Source organism: Neophocaena asiaeorientalis, unplaced genomic scaffold (assembly GCF_003031525.2).
Source record: "Neophocaena asiaeorientalis asiaeorientalis breed wild unplaced genomic scaffold, Neophocaena_asiaeorientalis_V1.1 scaffold309, whole genome shotgun sequence".
NCBI classification, from domain to species: domain Eukaryota; kingdom Metazoa; phylum Chordata; class Mammalia; order Artiodactyla; family Phocoenidae; genus Neophocaena; species Neophocaena asiaeorientalis.
In genome coordinates, this window is record NW_020173199.1 from 577,422 (window position 1) to 599,695 (window position 22,274).

The window sequence follows — 22,274 nt, forward strand, 5'->3', positions numbered from 1 at the left end:
GAGACTTTAAATGTGTTTCTAGTTGCTTCTTGACTTTAAATAGATAAGGACAAGTGAAATAAATAAGGATAAGAGAACTATTTGTCATATTTATTATTGTTTTCAGATTGATATTTGTAAATGGGACTGAGAAAACGAACAGGCTAAACTTACTGTGTGCATTACGTAGAATTCTACCCAGTTATTTCCAGAGAAATGAGGAAAGGGAATGTATTCCCCTTAGGAAGGGTTGAAATGGCTGTTTTCAGTGAAGCTAGAAATGAAAAGCCCCAAATAATTTATCATGCAGGATACAGCTTGAATGTCTGGCATTTTAAAGCTTCCACTGGGCTTCATTTTAATACTGATTCTTACAGAGACAAGAAGTTTAAGGGAAACAATTGCACACCAATTTAAGAAAAGGTGCCAAAGATTTCTCCTGGGTATGAATAAATATCTTTCTTAGCACAAAGTTTTGTTTATGTCTAGGAATTCTGCTTGTCAAACATGTTTTATAGACTTTTAGAAAATAGTCATTTCTGCAAGAAATAGCCTAGAAATAAACTATATCAGGAAGATGGCAGGAAGAGGCTAAATTTCCGGAAGAGTTATAGGTACTTACATGTGTCCATCTTGACTTTTGATGAAATCCTGTCAGTCACTCTCCAAACACGTGATTAGTTTTGATTTTAGAAATGTTAATAACACCACTTTTCAATTAAGGTCTTTGGAAAAAACATAACTTTTGCCACCAAATTGACTGCTGGATATTCAAACTGTGTGACATCTATTTTCATCCTTTTTACTTTAAAAAACACATTATTGAGCTAAACAAAGATTATGTCGGAGAATAAAATGTTATTCATTCATCAATATTTCTAGGCAGTTTGAGAAGTCACTGTGACATGAATTCACTGTCTTCTCATCAGGATTTTTACAGTTTGGTTAATTATAACATAAAAATTTCTCACCAGTTTTCTGGGGTCCTATTACCAAGAATTTTGGTAAGCGATCACAGGTTTTTTCTTTAGACCAAATGTCTCTGTGGCGTTTATCATCACAAGGATTCTAAACAGGAGAAGAAAATAGAGATGTATTTTTGTGGGTGCCCCTTGTGTGCTAGAGGTTTTCAACTTCTGTCCTTGAAAAGATATCCCAGGAAACACGGCTATGTGTCTCTCTTTTTTTTTTTTTTGTGGTACGCTGGTCTCTCGCTGTTGTGGCCTCTCCCGTTGCGGAGCACAGGCTCCGGATGCGCAGGCTCAGCGGCCATGGCTCATGGGCCCAGCCGCTCCGCGGCATGTGGGATCTTTCCGGACCGGGGCACGAACCCGTGTCCCCTGCATCGGTAGGCGGACTCTCAACCACTGTGCCACCAGGGAAGCCCTGTCTTCTTATTTTATTGAAGGTCTTGAAGTGGCATCATGGAAGATTTCAAAGAACTCCTTTCCATACTGAAGTTGAGTGTCTACTGAGGAGGTGAGGGAGGGGAGACATTTCCATTATGGGAAAACAGCTTCATAGCACTGCAGGTTTAATATTTTTTCTGCTATTGGTAGTTCTGTGTCTTAATTGTGGGTGTGTGGTTTAAGTTTTAAAATAATGAGCTTGTTGGGCAGAGACTGTGCTTGCGCTAACCTAAAAGAAGATACACTCTCAGCATTCAATAAGTAACTGAAATTTAAGGTGTCAGACTTTTATTCTAAGTAACTTTGAGCTTTCCTGCTATGCTTTAAAGGGAGATGGATCTGGCTGTAATAATATTTAAAGAGACAGTAGATTCCTTTCAGCTGCCTTCAAAGGTCAGTATGTATGTCTAAAACTATAACTTTACAGACTGTGATACTAAAAAGCACTAAATTTCAGTGAAAGGGTAAAATGAGGGTGAATTACTACCTTAGGGAATCTGCTTTTGGTCTATAGTAGTTAAACCAAACCCACTGTGCAAGATGTATTTAGAACATCCTTAATTTTAACCTCTAAGTGCATATTATGTAAAGAATTAACAGCACCTTTTAATATTATTCAGGAATAGGCAAACAGGACAACATTCTATTTCTGTTCAATTAACACTATAGATACGTGCAGTTAAATAAACCTGCTCATTTAGCATAAGCAACAGATTTTAAGATTAAAGTAAGGGTATTCATTTTGGCTGTTGGTCTAGAAAAAAAGTGGTTTCACCTGAAATAATAATGATTTCAGTTTAAAAATAAGGTGTTGGGCTTCCCTGGTGGCGCAGTGGTTGAGAGTCCGCCTGCCGATGCAGGGGACACGGGTTCGTGCCCCGGTCCGGGAAGATCCCACATGCTGCGGGAAGATCCCACATACTGCGGAGCGGCTGGGCCCGTGAGCCATGGCCGCTGAGCCTGCGCGTCCGGAGCCTGTGCTCCTCAACGGGAGAGGCCACAACAGTGAGAGGCCCGCATACCGCAAAGAAAAAATAAAAATAAAAATAAGGTGTTAAATTAGCAGGAAAGTTTCATGTCTTTCCAGTGGCTAACACCTGGTGATGTTCTGTAGTGGTTAACATAAAAAGATGGGTGTTTTAAAATCTTAACTGCAAAATAATATGCAGTGATAATTTTATAACCACCAACTTTAACCTACTAAAATGTGTAGTTTCGTTTCTTCTTGGGGTTATCTGTTTGTGCCCAGGAGGCAATTAGCTCAAGTTCAGAGCTAAATGAATAGAATATAAGTGCAGAGCTTACTGTAACTTCAATCTGTGAAATTTACTGAATTCTGCTTCTGAAGATCATTATTATACCATCAGCTCTGTCAGTAACTCTCATTTAGAACATTGATTCAGAGCGCAGTGGCCTGGAATTCTTTCCCACTCTGTCACATAGCAGCTGTATGACCTTGCTTAAGTGTCTCAGCCTTTCTGTGCCCCAATTTCTTCATCTGTAAAATGGCGATAATAACTATACCTACCTCAAAGGGTAGTTGTGAGGATTAAATGAATGAACATACGTAAAGAACCCAGTCAGACATGTAATAAGCACTATGTAGTTCTTTGCTAAAGATTATTACTTTCCCCAGATCATGGTGTGGGAAATCTAAGCTCAAAGTATGTTTTTGCAATTCTATACACATGAGAGTGTAAGCTTTGAAATCTGGGTCATGCCTGGAACAGTTTGAATATGCCATGTTTATGTGACATTTTCTCTTAAGAAGCTCAGTGATTTTGTCACTAAACACTTTCCTCATGTCCAAAGTAATTCCCAATAATACTTTCGAAAGCTGACTATGTTCTGCAGCTGCTGGTGTACCTCGTGGTTCAGAAGCAGGTGTCAGTTCTGAACTCTTCTCACCTACCCCTGTAATGTCATTTAGTCATGAGAGGTGATGTGCTCAAGGCTGACCAGCTGGCTACCTGTCTAACACACGCCCAAACCATCTTCTGCTCTTTCAGCCTATTGCAGTCTGCAAATTGATCCCTCAATCCTGATTCAAAACATTGTATCCACTGAACCTCTCACTGAGCTTTCAGAATTCCATAGTTTCTAATGGGCACAGGAACAGAGAATATGGCCCACTATGAAGTTTCTCAAATCTACTAACGTACAAAACGTATGTTATTTTTTCCCCAGGATGTCTTCACTTTTCAGATTTGGATTACCTCATGAAACTCCAAGATATGTTTGTGGGATTCATTAATAATACCAGTCATTGACCCAATCTTACCTGCCAGAGAGGGTCTTTTTGATCAGGAAAGAGCTCAAAATATTTATGAGCCAGCTGCACTGGAGGCAGAGTCTGAAGTCGTAAGTTGGTCCAGCTCTGCACGAAGTTGGCTAGATTGACAAATGTATATAATCCCAGTCGGTCATTCCCATAGTTAGACAAATGGGTCATGAAAATGCTGATCTGAAAAAGGCAAATGAACTTCAGTGTAAACACAAGTTATTTTAACCCTAGGGGGCAGTGCAATCACAGCAATGCTAGTTTTTCTTAAGAAGTCTTTGCACAGGGTTTCAGTTCATGAAATGTTTTTGAATTTTGGACATATCTCAAATACTCTCATTATATTAATGCACTCTGGAGGATGTGTTATTAGCAAGACTTGGTGAGCATTTTTTTCCTAAGGTTTTAATGTATTTCATAACAAAAAATTAGTCCAACTGCCACAGACCCACGTTGGTGCAATTCGACTGATGCTGAATAACACATCCTAGATGTTCACACATAGTGGCTTCATGATACGTGAACTATTCATAATTTGAGGCAGCAGGAGGTTGGGATTTTGTAATTTCAATCAACTTAATCTGATTTGTAACATAGTATGTAGCATTAATGGATATAAATAATCAATGACTTGTGATTATTAGCATTAACTGAGTATCCTCTGATTTGTATTTATTAGAGGTCATAATGACAAAGGACTAGTGAATGAATTTTTACTAAAAGAACTATCAACTATTTTCCATCAATGACACTCTGAAACCCTTTTCCATATTTATTGAGTCTACTATTTCCAATATCAAATACCTCCTTTAAGAAAAGTTTTCAGTGCTCAGCTAGATAAACTATTCCTGTGGAAGCAGGTGTCCTGGATTGAATCCACACATAGAAAAAAAATTATAGCAAACATGGGGATCTTTTAATAATAAAATAAATTTGAATTCTTTAGGTTTAATTAAATAGGTCAGGAATGTAGAATGGGCATTTTTAAAGCTACTGCTTAAAGTGAATGCAAATAGCTTTTGTTGGTTAGTGTTGACAAATGGAAATAATTCTGCATGAGATTTACAATGGTAATGAAAACCACTGTGGCGTTTATGCTACTATAAAGAGATCATAAACGTAATTCATGGGATAATAGTATGCTCCTAAAATATATAATGTCATATGAATGAATAGTAATAATGGTTATTATAATCATGATAATAATGAATATAATAGGTTCATTCATTAAGAGACTGGCTGAGAGAAGTATTTAAGACAATTTATTGAGGTTAAGTGGTGGAGATGAGAGAAAGTTTTGATATAAAAAATCAGAAAAAATGTAATTACTTACAACTATGAATAAAAGGAAGCAGTAAAATCCTATATTATATAGAACAAATCACAGACTTTAACATGAAAAGCTTCAAGTGTGATCAAGAATATCTAATTGTGTTTCTATTCACTCTGCCTGAATATATTTTAAATCTTAGAACTTTCACAGACAAAATACTTTAAGGGTGATTTTAAATAGCTACCAGCAGACTGATGCAGTCATGGAATTGATAAGTAAGACTTTTACCATTTGGGGTATTTGTGAAAAATGAGACTTTTAAAACCTAACCTTCTGGTTATTTTTTATAGTAGCTTCAATTGTTTGACCTTTCTCACCCCCTCCTTTGTTTCCTCCAAAATTTATCAAAACAGTAGTCTATTGAGCGATTTAAGAAAATCATACTTAAATTTGGAGTTCTTTCCTGATAACCGTTTGAAGCAGTCTTTCATCAGTTGTTTTATATGCTACATTTTTCAGTATGGCCCAATAACAATGGCAAAATGATACTTCAAGTGCCTTTCTATTAAATTTTTTTCATACAATGTAAAAAAAAGTATGTTAACCTAGTTAGCCACTAATTCAAATTTATCGCTTTATTTTTCTGAAAGATTTATAAAAACATCTGTGTCTATATTTCACTTTAATATCTGCATTGGACAGAAAATGAAAAACTTAGAGATATTGTTTGACTTTCTGATACTAATACATTTGACATCCCTTTGAATTTACTTTTCAACCTTGGAAAGCATTTTATGCTGTGACATTTAAAGCAGAGTGCCACTTTTTTACTTGTATGAGTGTAGAAAGTAAAAAATGCTTCTCTCTCTGGTAAAAACAGAAGTGGCCCAAAGTGCGTATGAGCTGGTTGATGACATTGCTTTTGCTGAAACTGAACCTGACTGGCAAGAATTAAGGTAATACTTATAAGGTGTTGAACTTAATCCTGTAAAAGAAAAGTTACTTAACCTCCAACCAGGGAAACTTTCCTAGGTTTTCAATTCTATTTTTGTATATCAACTTTAACATAATACAAAGTGTACCATAAGCAAAAGGACTGCTTCAAAGTGATGGTTTTGTAATGCATGTCACCTCATGACACTCTTAGGCTTTGGACTCAAGCCCTGGGATTTGTTTTGTGCTCCTAAAAAAAATACAAGGCCATAAAAGGAATATATAATTGTTCAGGACATAAAACACTTCAATTTCTTTTTAAACTTTTATTGGGGCTGAATCACAATATTCTCTGTACACAGGGAACATTGTACCTATCTTTTGCTGAACATGTCACCTCTCCAAGTTTTCTTATTATTTTTGTTAGGAAGGTATGCACGACAAGCAACAGCACAGGTGGGAACAGATATATAAAGAGAAGGTTTTGGTCAAAAATTAGCTTGCTTTCCAAATAGTATTTCTTCTTCTGTTCTGATCTGTGACAACTATAGTGTCACCTTACTGCTTGGCACTTCCTCACCTGACAACAATGTCTGCATGGAATAGAAAGAAACAAAGAAGCAGCTTGAAAAGGTTGCCATTTCAGGGAAAGTAGGTATTAGTCGTTTGCTAAAGAAGATGCCTTTATAATTTTAAGAGTGTTTCAGAACTAAGGGGTTTTGTTTTGTTTTTTAAAAAAGGATTGAATGTGTCAAAATAAGTTATCTTTACTGTACATGCAGAATCCAATGAGAAGGAAAATGTCAAAAGAAGTTACAATTGCACTTCTATAACAGTTTTTTTTTGCTGTAAGCAAACTGCAAGCAATTCTCCTTGTTACCCAAAAGACTAATCAGCCCCTTAAAACTCAAATCATTGGGAACTGCCAAAGACATAAAGTTTATCCGATTAACAGCTGAAAAAAATTCTAGCCTGATAAACATAGATTTGTATAACAAGATACTTCTCTATGATTTTTTTCTATAAAAGGCAAATGGTAAATGCCAAATATCTTATATACTGGCATTTATGAGAAAGGAAACAGATACCAGTTGTAAAAGTATGGCTAAGAGAAAGATGTGGGAAGCTTTATCTATACTTTCCAGCCTCTGATAAGTTCCAGGTATTGGAGATGGATGAATCACTACCAAGAAGAATAAGGAGCGAAACATGGGTCCTGGTGCAAAAGCAGTTGACAATGCAGTAATTATTCTGTTTGTTTTGAGAAGGTCGGGGGGAGGGGAGAGGAAGTTAGGGTATAAAAAAGTATGTTACTTATAATATTTACTATAAACTATGCCATTTATGACCATGCTGCTTAGTTAAAATCCACAAACATTTTTCTTATCCTATTTGCCAGATGCTCCGATTGGTTCTGGAGGGGTGCAAATATAAATATGATGCTCATTCTTTTTAAGTCTTTTTTGTGAAAAAATTTAGAATTCAAAAGACACAAAAGAGTTTACAGTGAAAAAACTTTTTCCTCCTACCTCCATCCTTTAGCCAACCAGTTTTGTTTTGTTTGGTATCCTTCCTGGTGACCAAAGGTTCAAAAGCCTTAGCATATATACAGATCACCTAGGAAGTTTATAAAAGTTCAGATCACCAGGTCTTACACTCAGAGATTCTGATTTTCTAGATCTGGAGGGTGGCCTGGTACCTGCATTTTAGAGGATCATCCTTAGTTGTCCAGATGCAGGTGCCACTGGAATATGATTTGAGGAAAACTGGCCAAACCCATTGTTTATTCCCATAGAAAAGATTTTGTTCACCAAAAGCCATCAGCTTTTCTGTAGTGATCCTTTTGAATACATTTTAAAAAAAAGAACATGTAAAGTTTATGAATATTTTGATGTTCTAGGCTTAGAGCTAACCATTGCACAAAGAACAATTTGGTAAGTGCCCTTGGCTATGCCTTTGGAGGGCTTCTGCACTGCTGACATATGTGTGGAGACACGTAGAAGATTGCCAAAAAGAGAACTGGTCCGTATAGACATGCGCAATTGGTTCCTAAATCCCCTTCAATCCTGTGTTTTTTTTTTTTTTTTTGCGGTACGTGGGCCTCTCACTGTTGTGGCCTCTCCCGTTGTGGAGCACAGGCTCCGGACGCGCAGGCTCAGCGGCCATGGCTCATGGGCCCAGCTGCTCTGCGGCATGTGGGATCTTCCTGGACCGGGGCACGAACCCGTGTCCCCTGCATCGGCAGGAGGACTCTCAACCACTACACCACCAGGGAAGCCCATTTGTTGTTTTTTTACCAAAGCAAAATTCTTCTCTGTTTCCTCATGTACCTCTCAGATACATATTATCTTATAACTTCTCTATTTAATAGGCTGCTTTTCATGTTCATTTTTACTTTATTTCATAGCATTTAAAATATTGTCTGGAAGAGGACAAGCATAGTGTAATTAACTTCTTTAGGGGAAAAATAAGGAAAACAGTTTATTTTTATGGGGTAGTGATCAAACTGTGGAAGTTTTATTACCATGAAAAATATATGAGTTTCATCACTGTCAAGAATGGTACTTCATTACATGAGTTTGTCTCTTTCTGGAAAATAAGCTAAAAATTCTGAGGAGAAGACTCTTCTAATGAGGCATTGGGCCTGAACCTCCAATTCTATAATTTCCCAGTTTCAAACCATCTAATAGTTCCTCACTGCTTTCTGAACTAAGTAAAATTCAGGATGTCATCCTAAATTACACCATGATCTCAGGTTACCTTTCCAATCTTATCTGTGCTCCGGGTACCAGTCAGTTGCTTTGCTTACTGCTCCCCCATGTTCCCTAGACTCAGCTACCTCAATGCTTTGTTTATGCAGTTTCTTCTCTCTAGAATACACTGCCTCACTTTTCTACTTCTGTCTGTCCTAGGTATCCACAGGGTCACATCTACCTTTTCAGATCTTTCTAGGCAAATGAAATCTTTAAAAAATTTGAGCCCCAGAGCATTACAGTTTAGTCTTTCTGACATTTTCTTACTCTGACTTGTATTATGCTTTTAAAAAGTGCTTGTTTTATTTGTGTCTAGATTGTAAGTTCCTTGGGGGCTGGCATGGGGCCTTTTTCAACTTTATTCTCTGAGCTGCCTATGATATATAGTATGTGCCTTGAGTTGGCACCAATAATCTTGCTTAAAAAGTTGGGAAATCTAGGGTCAATTGTTTTTACAGTGCCATTCATTCTGGCAATCCTTTAGCACCATTCAAATTGTGAGCCTCCTCAAGGATTTATTCTTGTCTCTTCCAACTTTGTCCCTGTCGCTCTGTACTCTTTCCGCGGAACTCTGGCCTCCCAGTCTCCGTTTATTTTTTTTTTACCACCCATTTCCTTCTGTTTCCTGTGAAACTTCCTTCCTTTGTAAATAAACGATATCTTTAGGACTTTAACTTTGACCTGCATGGTGGTTAAGAAAGTGGGCTCTGCCACATACTGACTTAAGAAGTTATTTAAACTCTCAGTACTTTAATTTACTTAATTAAAAGGAAAAAAAAGGGGCAGAATAATAGTAACTACCTCACACGGTTGTTCTGATGATTAAATGTAATAAAACATTTAAAGCACTGCTTGACACACAGTAATTGCTTAATAAATATTGCTTTTGTTGTTATATTACTATGGTTTTGCAGGAACATCATTTCTCATTTATAGCTTCCTTCCAGCAGCTCATCAACCTTATCTATACCTCTAGTCTCTTAATCCCTTCATTTTTTTCTGCATCTGTCAATGTTCATCTGATAGTGATCAGATAATCACTGCCTCCACCAGGCAAGATTCTAGGGTCAATAATTTGAACTTCTCTCCCACTATCACCCTCAGATTCCCAACCTTCTTTTTGCTTTCAATGCTCTGCAGGTCTGAGACTTTGGATTAATTTTCCATTCAATTTCTTCACACCCACATATGAACTTTTCAGCACAGCTAGAGAAAAAAATATACAACAGGAGCTATTCAGGTCATGTAAGCACACGGTCCCCAATTTCAATGGAATCCTCCATACTACTGGCTACTCTTTTTATTCATTCTTTATCTCCTTGCTCTTCAGTTTCCTTCAGCAGCTATTTCAAACTCTCATTCTTCTCTGAGGCCTTTTGCTCAGTCTTCACTCTCCCTAATCTCCCTAGTTTGTCCCCATGATTAATGAGGAGTAACGGTCATGAGGCAGGAACTCTTTCAACTTCCTACCCCTCTCCATAGATATTTGTCTTCTAAAAATTCCTCCTGACACCTTCAGTGTCAGGCAGAAGTGTTCCATTTTGTTTTCAAGACTAATATATCTCCAAGTGCTTTTTATCCCATCTACTTTCAACTCCCAAGAGATCTCATTCTATCACTTATTCCTGTATTTTCCTCTATTTTTAATCCTCTCTACTAGTCCTTCCCTAATGCCTGAAAACATGCTTGAGTCCCTTTCATCTTAGGCTCTCGAGTTTTTTTCTTTTCTAGACACTGTCCTTCCCAGCCAAGGTCTTCAAAGGAGCAGCGTATACGTGCTGTCTTTACTCCTCATTTCCATTCACTTTTTAGTCCTTTGTCATCTGGCTTTTGTTCCCACCATTCCACTGAAAATGCCTTGTCAAAGGGGAGCAACTCCAAATATAACACCTGCAATCTTAAAAATCATTGTGTAACTCATACATTAAACACTTCAGATTCATGGGATATAATCATTAAAGTAACCCATCGCTTTTTTGCACTGTCCCTTTAACGTTTATTCAGTGTGGGCGGTTTTCCCCTTATCCCTGGATGAAGGTTAGGGAAGGCAGCATGGCCTCCCTAGTTTCTTCAGTGAACAGAGAGCTCTCATGCAGCTTTAGGTTGCTAACACAGTCTTGATTTAGTAGTTTAAATCTCCTGGTCCAGAAAATAAAACTCCAAACTTGTTGCAATATTAAATCTTCTCCTGTCTCTAAGCTGCGACCTGGTATAGGAAAGAATCTGCAAGCGAGGCTGGGAAGAGAGCCTGATTGATTCTTCTCCGGTGGGTGATTTTATTCTCCATCTTGCTAGCTGACGCTTCTGATCCCTTAGTGTTTGGGACATGGAGATGAAGGAGGGAGAGGGAGACAGGGATTTTTATGTGATTGATAATGTGCCAAAAGATGGCATATGTGTAAAGCCATTTGAGATCTTTGGAGCTATTCCTCCTGGCCTCCAGCAATGCAATTTCCTTTACAAGGCTAGTGCCTCCCTCAGTTCCCTGTCAGGAGCCTTTTTAAAAAGACTCCCAGGTAACATTCCTACTAAGAATTCTACAGCTGGGCCCTGAGATTTAGGGGCCTTTGATCTGACTTTGGAAAAGAGGGCACACTCTTCGATGTGGCTCCCTCCTCTTTTGACAAAGACCACTTTAGCCAGTCTCTCTCTCATGCTTTAGTTTTATGAGTCATGAGGTAGACAGCAGCCCAATATGTCCCTCTTCTGGGAACACATACCAGGAGCTCTCTGACTGTTCTGGTGACCCTCACGCCGGAGCTGAGAGGAGCAGCAGGGCAATCCTTCACCCTCTGCTCTCCTGTGGGTAGAAAGCGGTGGGGATCATGCTCACTGCACAGTACAACTCTCTCCAAAAGTCTTCCTCACAAATTCTCCTTATTTCCAGAAACTTGATCATTTGATCTGGGACGTGGGTGAGACATTTGAAATTTTCTTCACGGTGGTTGGTCTCACTCACAGCTCACTTTGTTGCTTATATCTTCCATATTTTTGTGCTGTTGCAACTGTTTTACGCTAAAAATCATTTTCATTAATTTTATCACCTTGCCCAATGGAAGTAAAAAAAAAATGTCACTTTCATTTTTAAGACTTAAATTCATTGAGTGCCGTTTTTCTACCTGGCTTGTGCCTTAGCCATCATTTAAGAATCTCAAAGGAAAGCTCAATTGCAGAATAATTTGGCAAGGGACCCTTAACATTTTGAATCTGGGATCTGATGGGCTTTACAGGAGAGCTGGAGGGGTAAATCAATTGCTCTCAATTAGGGACAGGTTTCAAAGGTACAGTGATGAGGTCAATGTAATTTAAAGCAATTTAGCTTGGAACATTTGTCTTTCTTATAACATTTATGTCTCTCACTTAATTTTTCTGGCTATACATTCAGAACTGCAAGTTCAGCCCTTTTATTACAAGCTAATGATTTAACATTTCTTTTGGGTACCAGAGGAAGTAATTCTATTGGTTTAATGCACTGCCATTACTTCAGCTGCTGAACAAATGTTTACACGCACAAGAGTGCTTACGGCTCTCAGACCACCAATTTTCAGTGAATTTTGCGCTATGTACCTTGGGTGTGCTGTTCTGATATTGTCTCTGCATTACTCTGAAAGACTCTATTGCAGTTATTTAGAGACTAGACAACAGCTGTTCTTGTTCTATTAGACTTACAAAGTGACAGGATAATGAATAGTTACAGCTTATGATAGATTTAAAAATGATTAATTAAGAGAAATCCTTATTTAAGCAGCAATGTAGTACAAAGGTTATCTTTCAATTTTGCAATGAAAACCATTTTTTTTTTTCCTAGTGGAAAACACTTTGTTTCTTAGTTTTAAAGCACTGCCTCCACAGCATAATGAAGATGTAGAGAGGAGATGAAATTAAACCTCCCTTAAGGTGTTTAATTTAACGGAAAAAAACCTGACAGAATTTAAAAAAAAGAATCCTTCAAGTAAATGGACCCACATGAACATCTGATTTTGGCTATGTGAATGAATTACATTTAGGTAATCACAAAGAACAGCTTCACCGTCAGGAGGTTTCGATTAGCTGTGTTTGCGCATAAAGCTGAATTCACCCTGGGGGCAAAAAATAACCATGCCAAAGACATATGTTTATTTTGTAGAGAAAAGCTAGGTTTTTAAAAGCTAGGAACTGATTGTTGTCAAGTTTCTGAATATTCAACAACATTAAAAATTTTCTTTTTAATTATTTATTTTAAGGCAGGCCCTCTAATAAAGTGATTTGTAAAATGCGGACAGATTTTGCGAGCATCTCTTTTGTACAGAAATTTATGAAGACAGTGAGAACTCAGAGGACAAGAAAGAACTATACTAAAGAATAAACACTCACCAGGTATTAACCGAGTCACTGAGGTCTCTATACCTTCAATGAGAGGAAAAATATCAGGGCTTGCATGACGACTGGGCCTACACAGGCCACAGCTTACTATTTTGACTAAAAAAAGACATTTTAAGAATAAAGTGTTTGGCACAAGACAGCAGAAGTGAAGTAGTTCTTTCAGGGCTTTGAAGGAGACCAACCCAGATAGAAGAGTCAGCTAAGGTGCCTAACGAAACTTAATTAAAAGCAAGATAACTAGAAGGGCATTTCTGAAGAGATGAGTAAAGAGAAGAAATAGAAAGGATTCCAAACCCTTATGAGTCAGCACAGCTAGAGGCCACCTACTGCCAAAGCTGCTAGCAGGTGGAGGGCCTCTTTCAACTGTAGTGAGAACAATACCATGACAGAGGTTTCTGAAAGGTGATGCGGTCATAAAAGATTGTAACTAAACCAAGTATCTATTTAAAAATAATTGTAGTAGGAACCCCACATTTGGTCTAGTTTCTTATTATCGCTTTAAGCTGTAAGTCCTTTAAAATAACTTATTTATAGATACAAATCTATAAGTAAGACTGTAATGTAATGAGTTACATTTTCTAAAAGTGAATTATCTGAGGAATTAGGTAAATCAGCTTAAGAAGAACTGGAGTTTTAAAATGTTTCCTTTCTGAAACTGTCAACCCTTTCACACAGCAGCAACTACCCAGAACTACACATAAACAGGTACAAGGAGATTTAATGAGGTTATGAAATTTGAAGTGTAGATTCTATCTTCTACTAAGGTCAACATTTTCATAGTGACTTAAAGGAAAATTCTAAAAATATTTGCCTGGATATCATCGTCATCATCACCATCACCATCACCATCACCATTCCAATCAGGCAAGCCTCAGACAGAGCTTTGAAAGAACTGCAAGGGTTTTTAGAAATGGTTTCATTAAACACCAGTGTCTAGGGAATGGTACCTGCTAAATAAGGAAATTTGCCTTATTTGGTGGATTACTAGGCAGAGGGGAGGAGGGCAGGTTTCTCCCGTCCCTTCCAACTATGAAGGGAATTTTCTATACTTTTCTAAATATCGCTCCCATTTAAAGCTTTACATAGACCTCCACTGTGACACTCACTTGTTACTTTGGGTGAAGCAGTAAACTTCCACATGTTCAGATGCTTCATCTGTAAAGACGGGATGATAATTATATTTCCCAAAGGCTCAGGCTGCAATGCATGACTTCTTAACTTCTCTCTCTGCTTAAAGCGCACAAACTAGTACTAGACTTTCCACATATTTCTGTTCTTGGACGTCTACATTCTTCCTTTATAAAAGTTTATCCCTCACTACCAACTTCTGATACGTTCTGTCTCTAACCGTATAGCTACCATTCTGACTTTAGGCCTCACTGCTTTTAAAACTTATTTTGGCTAGGTAATATTGCATCATATAAAATTCTAAAGGCACAACAAGGTATACAGTAAAAAATCTTCTTCTTCCTCCTTCCTGTCTTTCAGTCACTCAGTTCTTTTACCAAGATGCCACCAACATCATTGGTGTGTGTGTTCTTCCAGAAATATACTATGTATACAAAACCAAGTATGCATATGTATTCTTCCTCTTCTTTTTTTATTTTTAAAACACAAATGGAAGCAAACTGACACACAGTTTTATGCCTTGATTTTTTTAAACTTAAGTCTTGGAAATTGTTCAATGAGTGCATAAGGGACTTCCTCATTCTTAATGTATAGATGTACTATAATTCTATTGTATGGATCGCTCTAATTATCCAATGAGTCCTTGTGATTTTTATGCTACTATGAATAACCTTGTGGGTGCATCAGTTCACTCTTTTGCAAGTATATCTGAGCATAAATTCTTGCAGGTAGAATTGCTGAGGAAAATTTGTGCATCTGTAATACTGATAGATATTGCCAAGTTGCCTTTCATAGAGATTGTACAAATTTAAACTCCTACTAGCAATGTGTAAGGGTTAGGCCCTGTTACTTTTTGCCTGAACCACTCTAATAACTTCCTGAATGATCTGTTCACTTTTATTTCTCCCAACTCTGTTATATCCCTGATGCTAACACCAGAAAAATCCTCCTAAAGCAAAACTCCTTTGCTTAGGAAATAGTAACAACTCCTTATTTTCCACTAAGTTAAACTCCTTTACCTGGCACTCAGAATCCTTGATGAAACAGGCCCATATTCCTTCTTGAGTTTTATCTTCCCCCACATACACTCTCTAAGGAACAAATGGAACTACTCCTTATTCTCCAAATGCTCATCCTTTAGGCCAGGCATCCATTTCCTCTGTAAAGGATGCTTCTTGGGACTTCCCTGGTGGAGCAGTGGTTAAGAATCCACCTGCCAATGCAGGGGACATGGGTTTGATCCCTGGTCTGGGAAGATCCCATGTGCTGCACAGCAACTAAGCCCATGTGCCACAACTGCTGAGCCTGCGCTCTAGAGCCCACGCGCCTAGAGCCCGTGCTCCGCAACAAGAGAAGCCACTGCAATGAGAAGCCCACGCACCAAAATGAAGAGTAGCCTCCCACTCGCCGCAACTAGAGAAAGCCCATGCGCAGCAATGAAGACCCAACGCAGCCAAAACAAAAACAAAAACAAACTTATAAAAAAAGAATGTTTCTCTACCTATGTGTCTTTCAGGCTAAATTCTATCCACCTTTCAAGGACCATCTCAAATATTACCTACTTAAAGGTCAAAATTGCTCAGCCCTTAGACTTACGTTCTTTATTCTGCTAATAGTGTACACTTAGAATTATTTATTCTAATAAACATTTCTATTATAATCATTGACTTTTGGTTCAGACATAATTCAAACCTTCCTGGTTATGTAGATGCCTAGATCACAGATGACAGGAAGGAAGAGGTCAGAAGCAGGATGGTGCAATGTTTCTAGTGTGTTTCTACACCCTCTAGTGTAGAGGGTGGTGACAAGAAACACATATATATTGAATGCTCAATATGTGGTGGCTATTATATATTTTTAATCTCATCACGCATAAGGAGGCGGATATTACGATCCCTATTTTATAGTCAGACAAGCCAGATACCTAGAAGACAGCTGAGCTAGTATCTAAACCCAGGCCTATCTGGATGCAAAGCCTAGGCTCTCTCACACTGCACTACACTGACATATCTGGCAGAGAATAGCAGCCAGAAATGGCTAATATCTTGAGCTTTATCTCTGAAGATGAAGAAAGAAAAACCTACAGAAAGCTGATATATGAACATTAGCATCACTGACTGGAACCATCTAATGTAAAGTGCCCTATACTCTGTGGATGGCAGTTCATGAGAGCACAAGGAGAGAAGCAAATCATGTGCAGAGCAGTCCGAGTTAGAAGGCAGGGAAAGGTTTACTGTATCTAGCAAGACTTCCATTCTATTTTTTTAAATGATATGTGAATGAGTTAACTCTATCTGGAAAATGAACTCACTTGTCTGTCATTCTGTAAACAGAGGATCAAATGGGTAGGGGTGTGTGTGTGTGTGTGTGTGTGTGTGTGTATGCTCTTGAGTTTTTCTCTTTCTCTTTGAGTGTCTGTTTGTATGTCTTGAGGCCCATCTGCATAAGTGAAAATCTTCCCTATTTACCCATAAACTGTTATCACTATAAATTGGGAGGTAAGGCTGCTCAACTTTAGAGAAATGTTAGATACATAGAAAATAGAAGCAACGATAATATTAACGTTATTGGGCTTCCCTGGTGGCGCAGTGGTTGAGAGTCCGCCTGCCGATGCAGGGGACACGGGTTCGTGCCCCGGTCTGGGAGGATCCCACATGCCGCGGAGCGGCTGGGCCCGTGGGCCATGGCTGCTGAGCCCACGCGTGCGGAGCCTGTGCTCCGCAACGGGAGAGGCCACAACAGTGAGAGGCCCGCGTACCTCAAAAAAAAAAAAAAAAAATTAACGTTATTATTATTAAATTAAAGAGAAACTGAACAAAATTAAATAAATATTTCTAGAATTGACAGTTTTTTTGGCGTTAACAGAAAGTGGAGTTAAAAGCCACTTTAATATGAGGCCAAGCAATTGTATGCTGGTATAGAGTGAGTGAATGCTCAAAACCGTTAGGTTTGTTGACTCTAATTTCAGATTAAACTTGTTATAAACAACTGCACTCATGTAAGAGTTAGTTCAGCTAACGCTCCTTGCCTTCCAAACTTATCAAATCCATTGCTTTTAAGTTCTAAATGGTATTAAAAAACCAGTTAATAAGAAGTAACAATATCTTAGAGCGTTTTTTTGTATTTATATAGATCTATATATCTAAATACACATGCACATATATGCACATGTATATACACATATATGCACATTTATATGTTATAAAATTATATTTTATAATAAATATATAACAAAATTATTTACCATTTTGATTTAATCTTGTACTTATTGACTTTAATTGACAGAGATTTATCATTTCAAATGTTACATATTATGCTAATTTTTGGTAGTTGATTTCTTTTCCTTTTAAAGTGAACTAAATTTGGTAAGCTTTTCTTATTTATAAAATAATTAAAATGAATAGACTATTAAAAATGTTTTAGTTTGCATATATACATGAAGTAAAATGCTTTCTAGAATATTCAATGACTATGATAAAACACTTCAAGTATTCCTTGAAATTCAATAGGCATTTAAAAATACACTTTAGCATATGTATCCATTATGTTTCAATTACACTTTAATGAGCTTTGGAGATGTAAATGAGTGGCTATTTCCCATTACGTGTTTCTTTAGCATTGTTACTTCTTAAGAAACATAAGAAACCAATAGGATATTTTGTACAGAAATTTGGCGATTCATACATACTGTCCTTGAAGTGAAGTATAAAAGCCTTACTCCTTTGTGCCTCATTTCATTTGCCAGTTGAGTAAGAATGCAGGAAAAAAAAATTGATAGAGAACAAAGCACTTCATGGGAAATGTAAAGGCCTAGAGATGGTTTGTAACCATTCCGCTTTCATGGTCAGAGGGCTCAGGTGAGAAGGCAGACCATAAATACCGACATGCTCATTATTAGATCAGGTAAGCATAATTTATTTCTTTGGTATGTAGAATAAAAGCACATTTATACTAATCAATTATGGGCACTTGATATTGTGTTATTACACAATATTGAGTGAATTAGTTAGCTTTCTCCAGAGAAATAGAACCAAAGGACGTGTTCATGCGCGCGCGCGCGCGCGCGTGTGTGTGTGTGTGTGTGTGTGTGTGTGTGTGTGTGTGTGTGGTAGATGGATGTGCTGGAGATATACCAGTATACAAAGGAAGAGTTGCAGTTTGAGTTCAAAGACAGTCTGCTGGCAGAATTTCCTCTTTTTCTGGCTTTTCCTCTTCCATTCAGGCCTTTAATGATCAGATGAGGCTAATACACATTAAGAAGGGTAATCTGATTTAGTCAATCTACTAACTTAAATGTCATCCCATCAAAAAGTATCTTCCCAGAAACATCTACAATAATGTTTATCCAGCGTTAACTGTTATCCTGGCCTACCATGGAATTTGTAATCCATCACAGAGGAGATGAATACTTTTTTAAAAAAGGGTTCATCTTCTTTTTCAATACCAAGTGTAACAAAACAATTCATTAAACTGTTTTGTGTCATGTGCTTTCTCCTTAGAACTAGTTTTATGAGAGTTTTGCTAGGAAAGAAGAGGGAGAGAGATGTGCAAAACTCAAACTAGGACAGAGGCTCTTAGCCACCCTTTCACTACCCTGGGTAACTGGCAGGACCTCCCATGCAAAACTCAAACTAGGACAGAGGCTCTGTGAGTGAGGAGGTGCCTTAGCCACCCTTTCACTACCCTGGGTAACTGGCAGGACCTCCCATTTGAGCGAAAGCCTCTGTGGTACATCTATGCAGACTGGGGCCGAGGCTTCTGAGTTTCCAAACTCAGTCCAGATTCCCTTATCCCTGCCTGACGACAAACATAGAAGCCACAGATCTGCTGGCTTTTGCATAATCACGCAGCTTAGCCAATGAACAATTAAGAGGATGTGAAAATGCAATTATTTTAGTTTCAGTTTCATCTGAGGTCCAAAGATAAAAGCTGTTAAATCCTAAATTTCCCAGTGAGAGCCTGGACCATTTGTCTTGCAAGGGATGTGGTAAAAACATCTTTGGCTATTTACCATCTTGAGGATTGTTGTTACTAAAGAATTTGACAGATCTTTGTCTCTGTCTCTTGGGAGGAAAACTCTAATCCCTTAGAATTTCCCTAGTGATAGAAGTTCTTTGTTATTCATTGTGGGTCCTAATAGTTTATGCTTTGGACCCTACATAGCTTATGCTAATGAGATGACTCCAAATAGGGATAGGCTAAGCCAGAAAGACCAGTCATGTAATTAGAGGGTTTGAAGCTTTAACCATGTGATATCAAACTGAGCTCCTCTGAAGGAGAGGAAGAAGGAGAGGGCTGGAAATTGAGTTCGATCATGTGGCCAATGATTTAATGAAACATGCCAATGTAATGAAATCCCAATGGAAACCCTGGATACTGAAAGTCAGTGGAGCTTCTTGGTTGGTGAACACATTGATGTGCCCGGAGGGTGATATGCCCTGATTTCCCCATGAGCGGGCAAAGCAGCTCTGTGTTCTTTCCCAAACCTTGCCCTCTGTGTATCCTTGATAGTAAAACTGTAATCATAATTGTAGCACTTTCCTGAGTCTCTGTGGGTCATTCCAGCTAATTATTGAACTTGAAGAGATAGTAGGGACACCTGAATTTGTAGCCAGCTGGTCAGAAGTATGGGTGGCTGGGGGATGGGGGCGTATCCCCTGGCCACTTGGGGCTGGCATCTGAAGTAAAGGCAGTTTTCTTGAGAACCAGGCCCTTAAACCTGTGGAGTCTGATGCTAATGCCAGGTGGTCAGCATCATAACTGAAATGAATTACAGTACACTCTGTTCAGGTGGACGAAGAATAGGATATAAAAGAGACAAATACTGAAGTAATTGAGGGAGTTTGAAAATTAGAAATTTTCTTTAATGAAAATTATCAGTGTACCATGAGTGCCCTCCTTCTGACTCCTGTGGAGGAAGTGGTGCTATTTCTTCGTCTTAAGACTAGAGCATGAAGACCACATGGAGAGATTAATATATATTTTCAAAATTATTTAGGGAACTGCAAGTGAAAGCTTAATAGAAGAGACAGCAACTTTTAAACCAGTGAAAATAGTAAAAGTGGGCAATACTTGGTGATGGATGAGTAATAGTTATTAATATATGTTATTGGAAGAAAGAAGGGAATTACATGGAACTGAGAGCAAGAGAAGCCGTAAGTTAGTAAAAGAATGAACACTGAGTGAAAACTAGGCAAGATAAAGGTGTGAAAAAGAAGAAATCAGAAGAAAAACTATCATTTCATGGTTAAAGGGAGTTTAGTTGGTAGTACTGGCATGGATAGGCTATTAGATAAAAAAGGCAGACAGATTCAGGTGGAAGTCTTTTAAGTACTCTCTGTGAGGCAAGAAAACAATCAGTGAGATCAAGGCTAAATGCTGGAGCACCGAATTGATGAAGTGAGCCGAAGGGTGTACAGCCAAGTCTGAGAGAGGGCGGTGGGTAAATATATGGTATATTATAAAGGCAGCGTGAAGTCCTCCATAGACTGTGATGAATGACCAGGGTTCTGGGTATGAGTTTCAGCTATTAATCTTATGAGGGCCATGGAATGGTGGTTCAGAGCAAAAGAAATGTCAAAATTAGAGGTGACAAGGGGGAGGCAGGTAGAAGGGAAGTCACAGAAAGGGATTCTTAAAAAGGCTACTGAAGATGAACTCAAGGATATTTGCATCTGGACGAGTGTCTATGCAGAGGCTTAGAGAGTCAAGGAGAAGTAAAAAATTAGAATGAAAACTGTGCCAAACATTTTGTGAATGCTCATGAGTCTTCCTGAATTGGAAAGAGTGGTGGGAGCACTGAAACACAAAAATGACACCCGACAGAAATGTTTAAGTTAACAGCATGCTATCAAAATATTCCATCTCCTTTCACTTGGAAGCATAAATGCTTAGGAGCATACTGGGCAGCGCTGTTGAGAGCTCTGTTCAATGATGGTTAGCTCACAGTCCAGGCAGCCATTCAGAGTTATGAACATATATTAAAAAATTCTGAACAGAATGGTGCGCTACTTCCTATATATCACTACTTCATCAGATCTGATTTCTCTTGTAAATATAAGTAGGGATCATTTGCAAAATAACACAGTAGAATTTCCTGTGCAGACAGATGCTTTTTATATTTATAAAGCTTGAGCTCCTTTTTTTTTCTTCTTAATGCTCTGGGAAACTGGAAACTGATATGATATTTTTCATATCAAGTTTAGTTTAACATATGGCAAAGAGCTCTGTGAGACTATCTCCAAACTTCGCAGTTAACAGTTTCCAGCCTACACAGGAAGCGAAGCTGTGCTTCTGACACGTTCCCATTATATGGGAAGACCGCAGAGAACAGCCTAAAGTTAAACCACAAAAGTTGTGTTTATACAAAGCGCAGCATTCAATTGAAACCACAGTAGCCCAGAAAGCTTCACTTGATGTTTCAATTCCATTTCTACATTGTTCTAGCAAAATATTTCAAGGTATATCAATAACTTAGTAGCTGTTAAGTCTATTCTTGGCTTTTACTTAAACAAAAAACAAGTTCTATATTTGGATACTGTCTATTCTGAGGGGCGTCAGTTTAGTAATCACCTTGTGTTTGAGTCTTCTACTAGATTCTTATGTATAACAAAAACAACAAAAGCAAACACCTCATCCATTCAGAACCCTTGGAGAAGAGAATTAGGATGACCTTTGTGCAAAATAACTTGTAGGTATTACATTCCTCCTGTATTACAGAGTATATGGAAAATAAAGTATTGAGTATAACAATTACCTCAGCATTGCATAGAGTTGTATGTCTTGTCATAAGATTGTTCTATACTACCACATAACTGCTTTTTGAGTTTTTGGGTGCTTTGTAATAGGTGGGTTTTTTTTTGGGGGGGTGTCCTACTCCTTTGTCAGCTTTCATTTCCCACTGCCATTGCTTTAGTGTTCTTTCTCTCATGTTCTAATGTTTGTGTGTAATATGTCCCTTAGGATGAGAAACCAGACTAAGAAGTGTGGCTTAATTCTGTTTAAAAATGAGGCTATTCAAGGCTCTGAGTGTGGGTCAGGGGTATTCTATCAACAAAGCACAATGACAGTAGAATGGAGGACCTTTCTCTTACTATATGTTTATCTTTGGTCAGATTAGGGAATCTCTTTGAACCCCAGTTTCCTCATCTATGACA

The 22,274-nt window shown here is 38.1% G+C and overlaps 1 protein-coding gene across 1 annotated transcript in view; it reads right to left on the reverse strand.

The window, feature by feature from the left end:
* Positions 1-22,274, reverse strand: part of LOC112399504 (bifunctional heparan sulfate N-deacetylase/N-sulfotransferase 3) — a 136,081-nt gene that overhangs the window by 26,673 nt on the left and 87,134 nt on the right. The window contains exons 6-7 of the mRNA XM_024744706.1: positions 3,670-3,852; positions 951-1,047 (exon numbers count right to left, since the gene is read on the reverse strand). Coding sequence (XP_024600474.1) covers positions 951-1,047; positions 3,670-3,852 — 280 coding nt within the window. The remainder of the gene's footprint in view (positions 1-950; positions 1,048-3,669; positions 3,853-22,274) is intronic.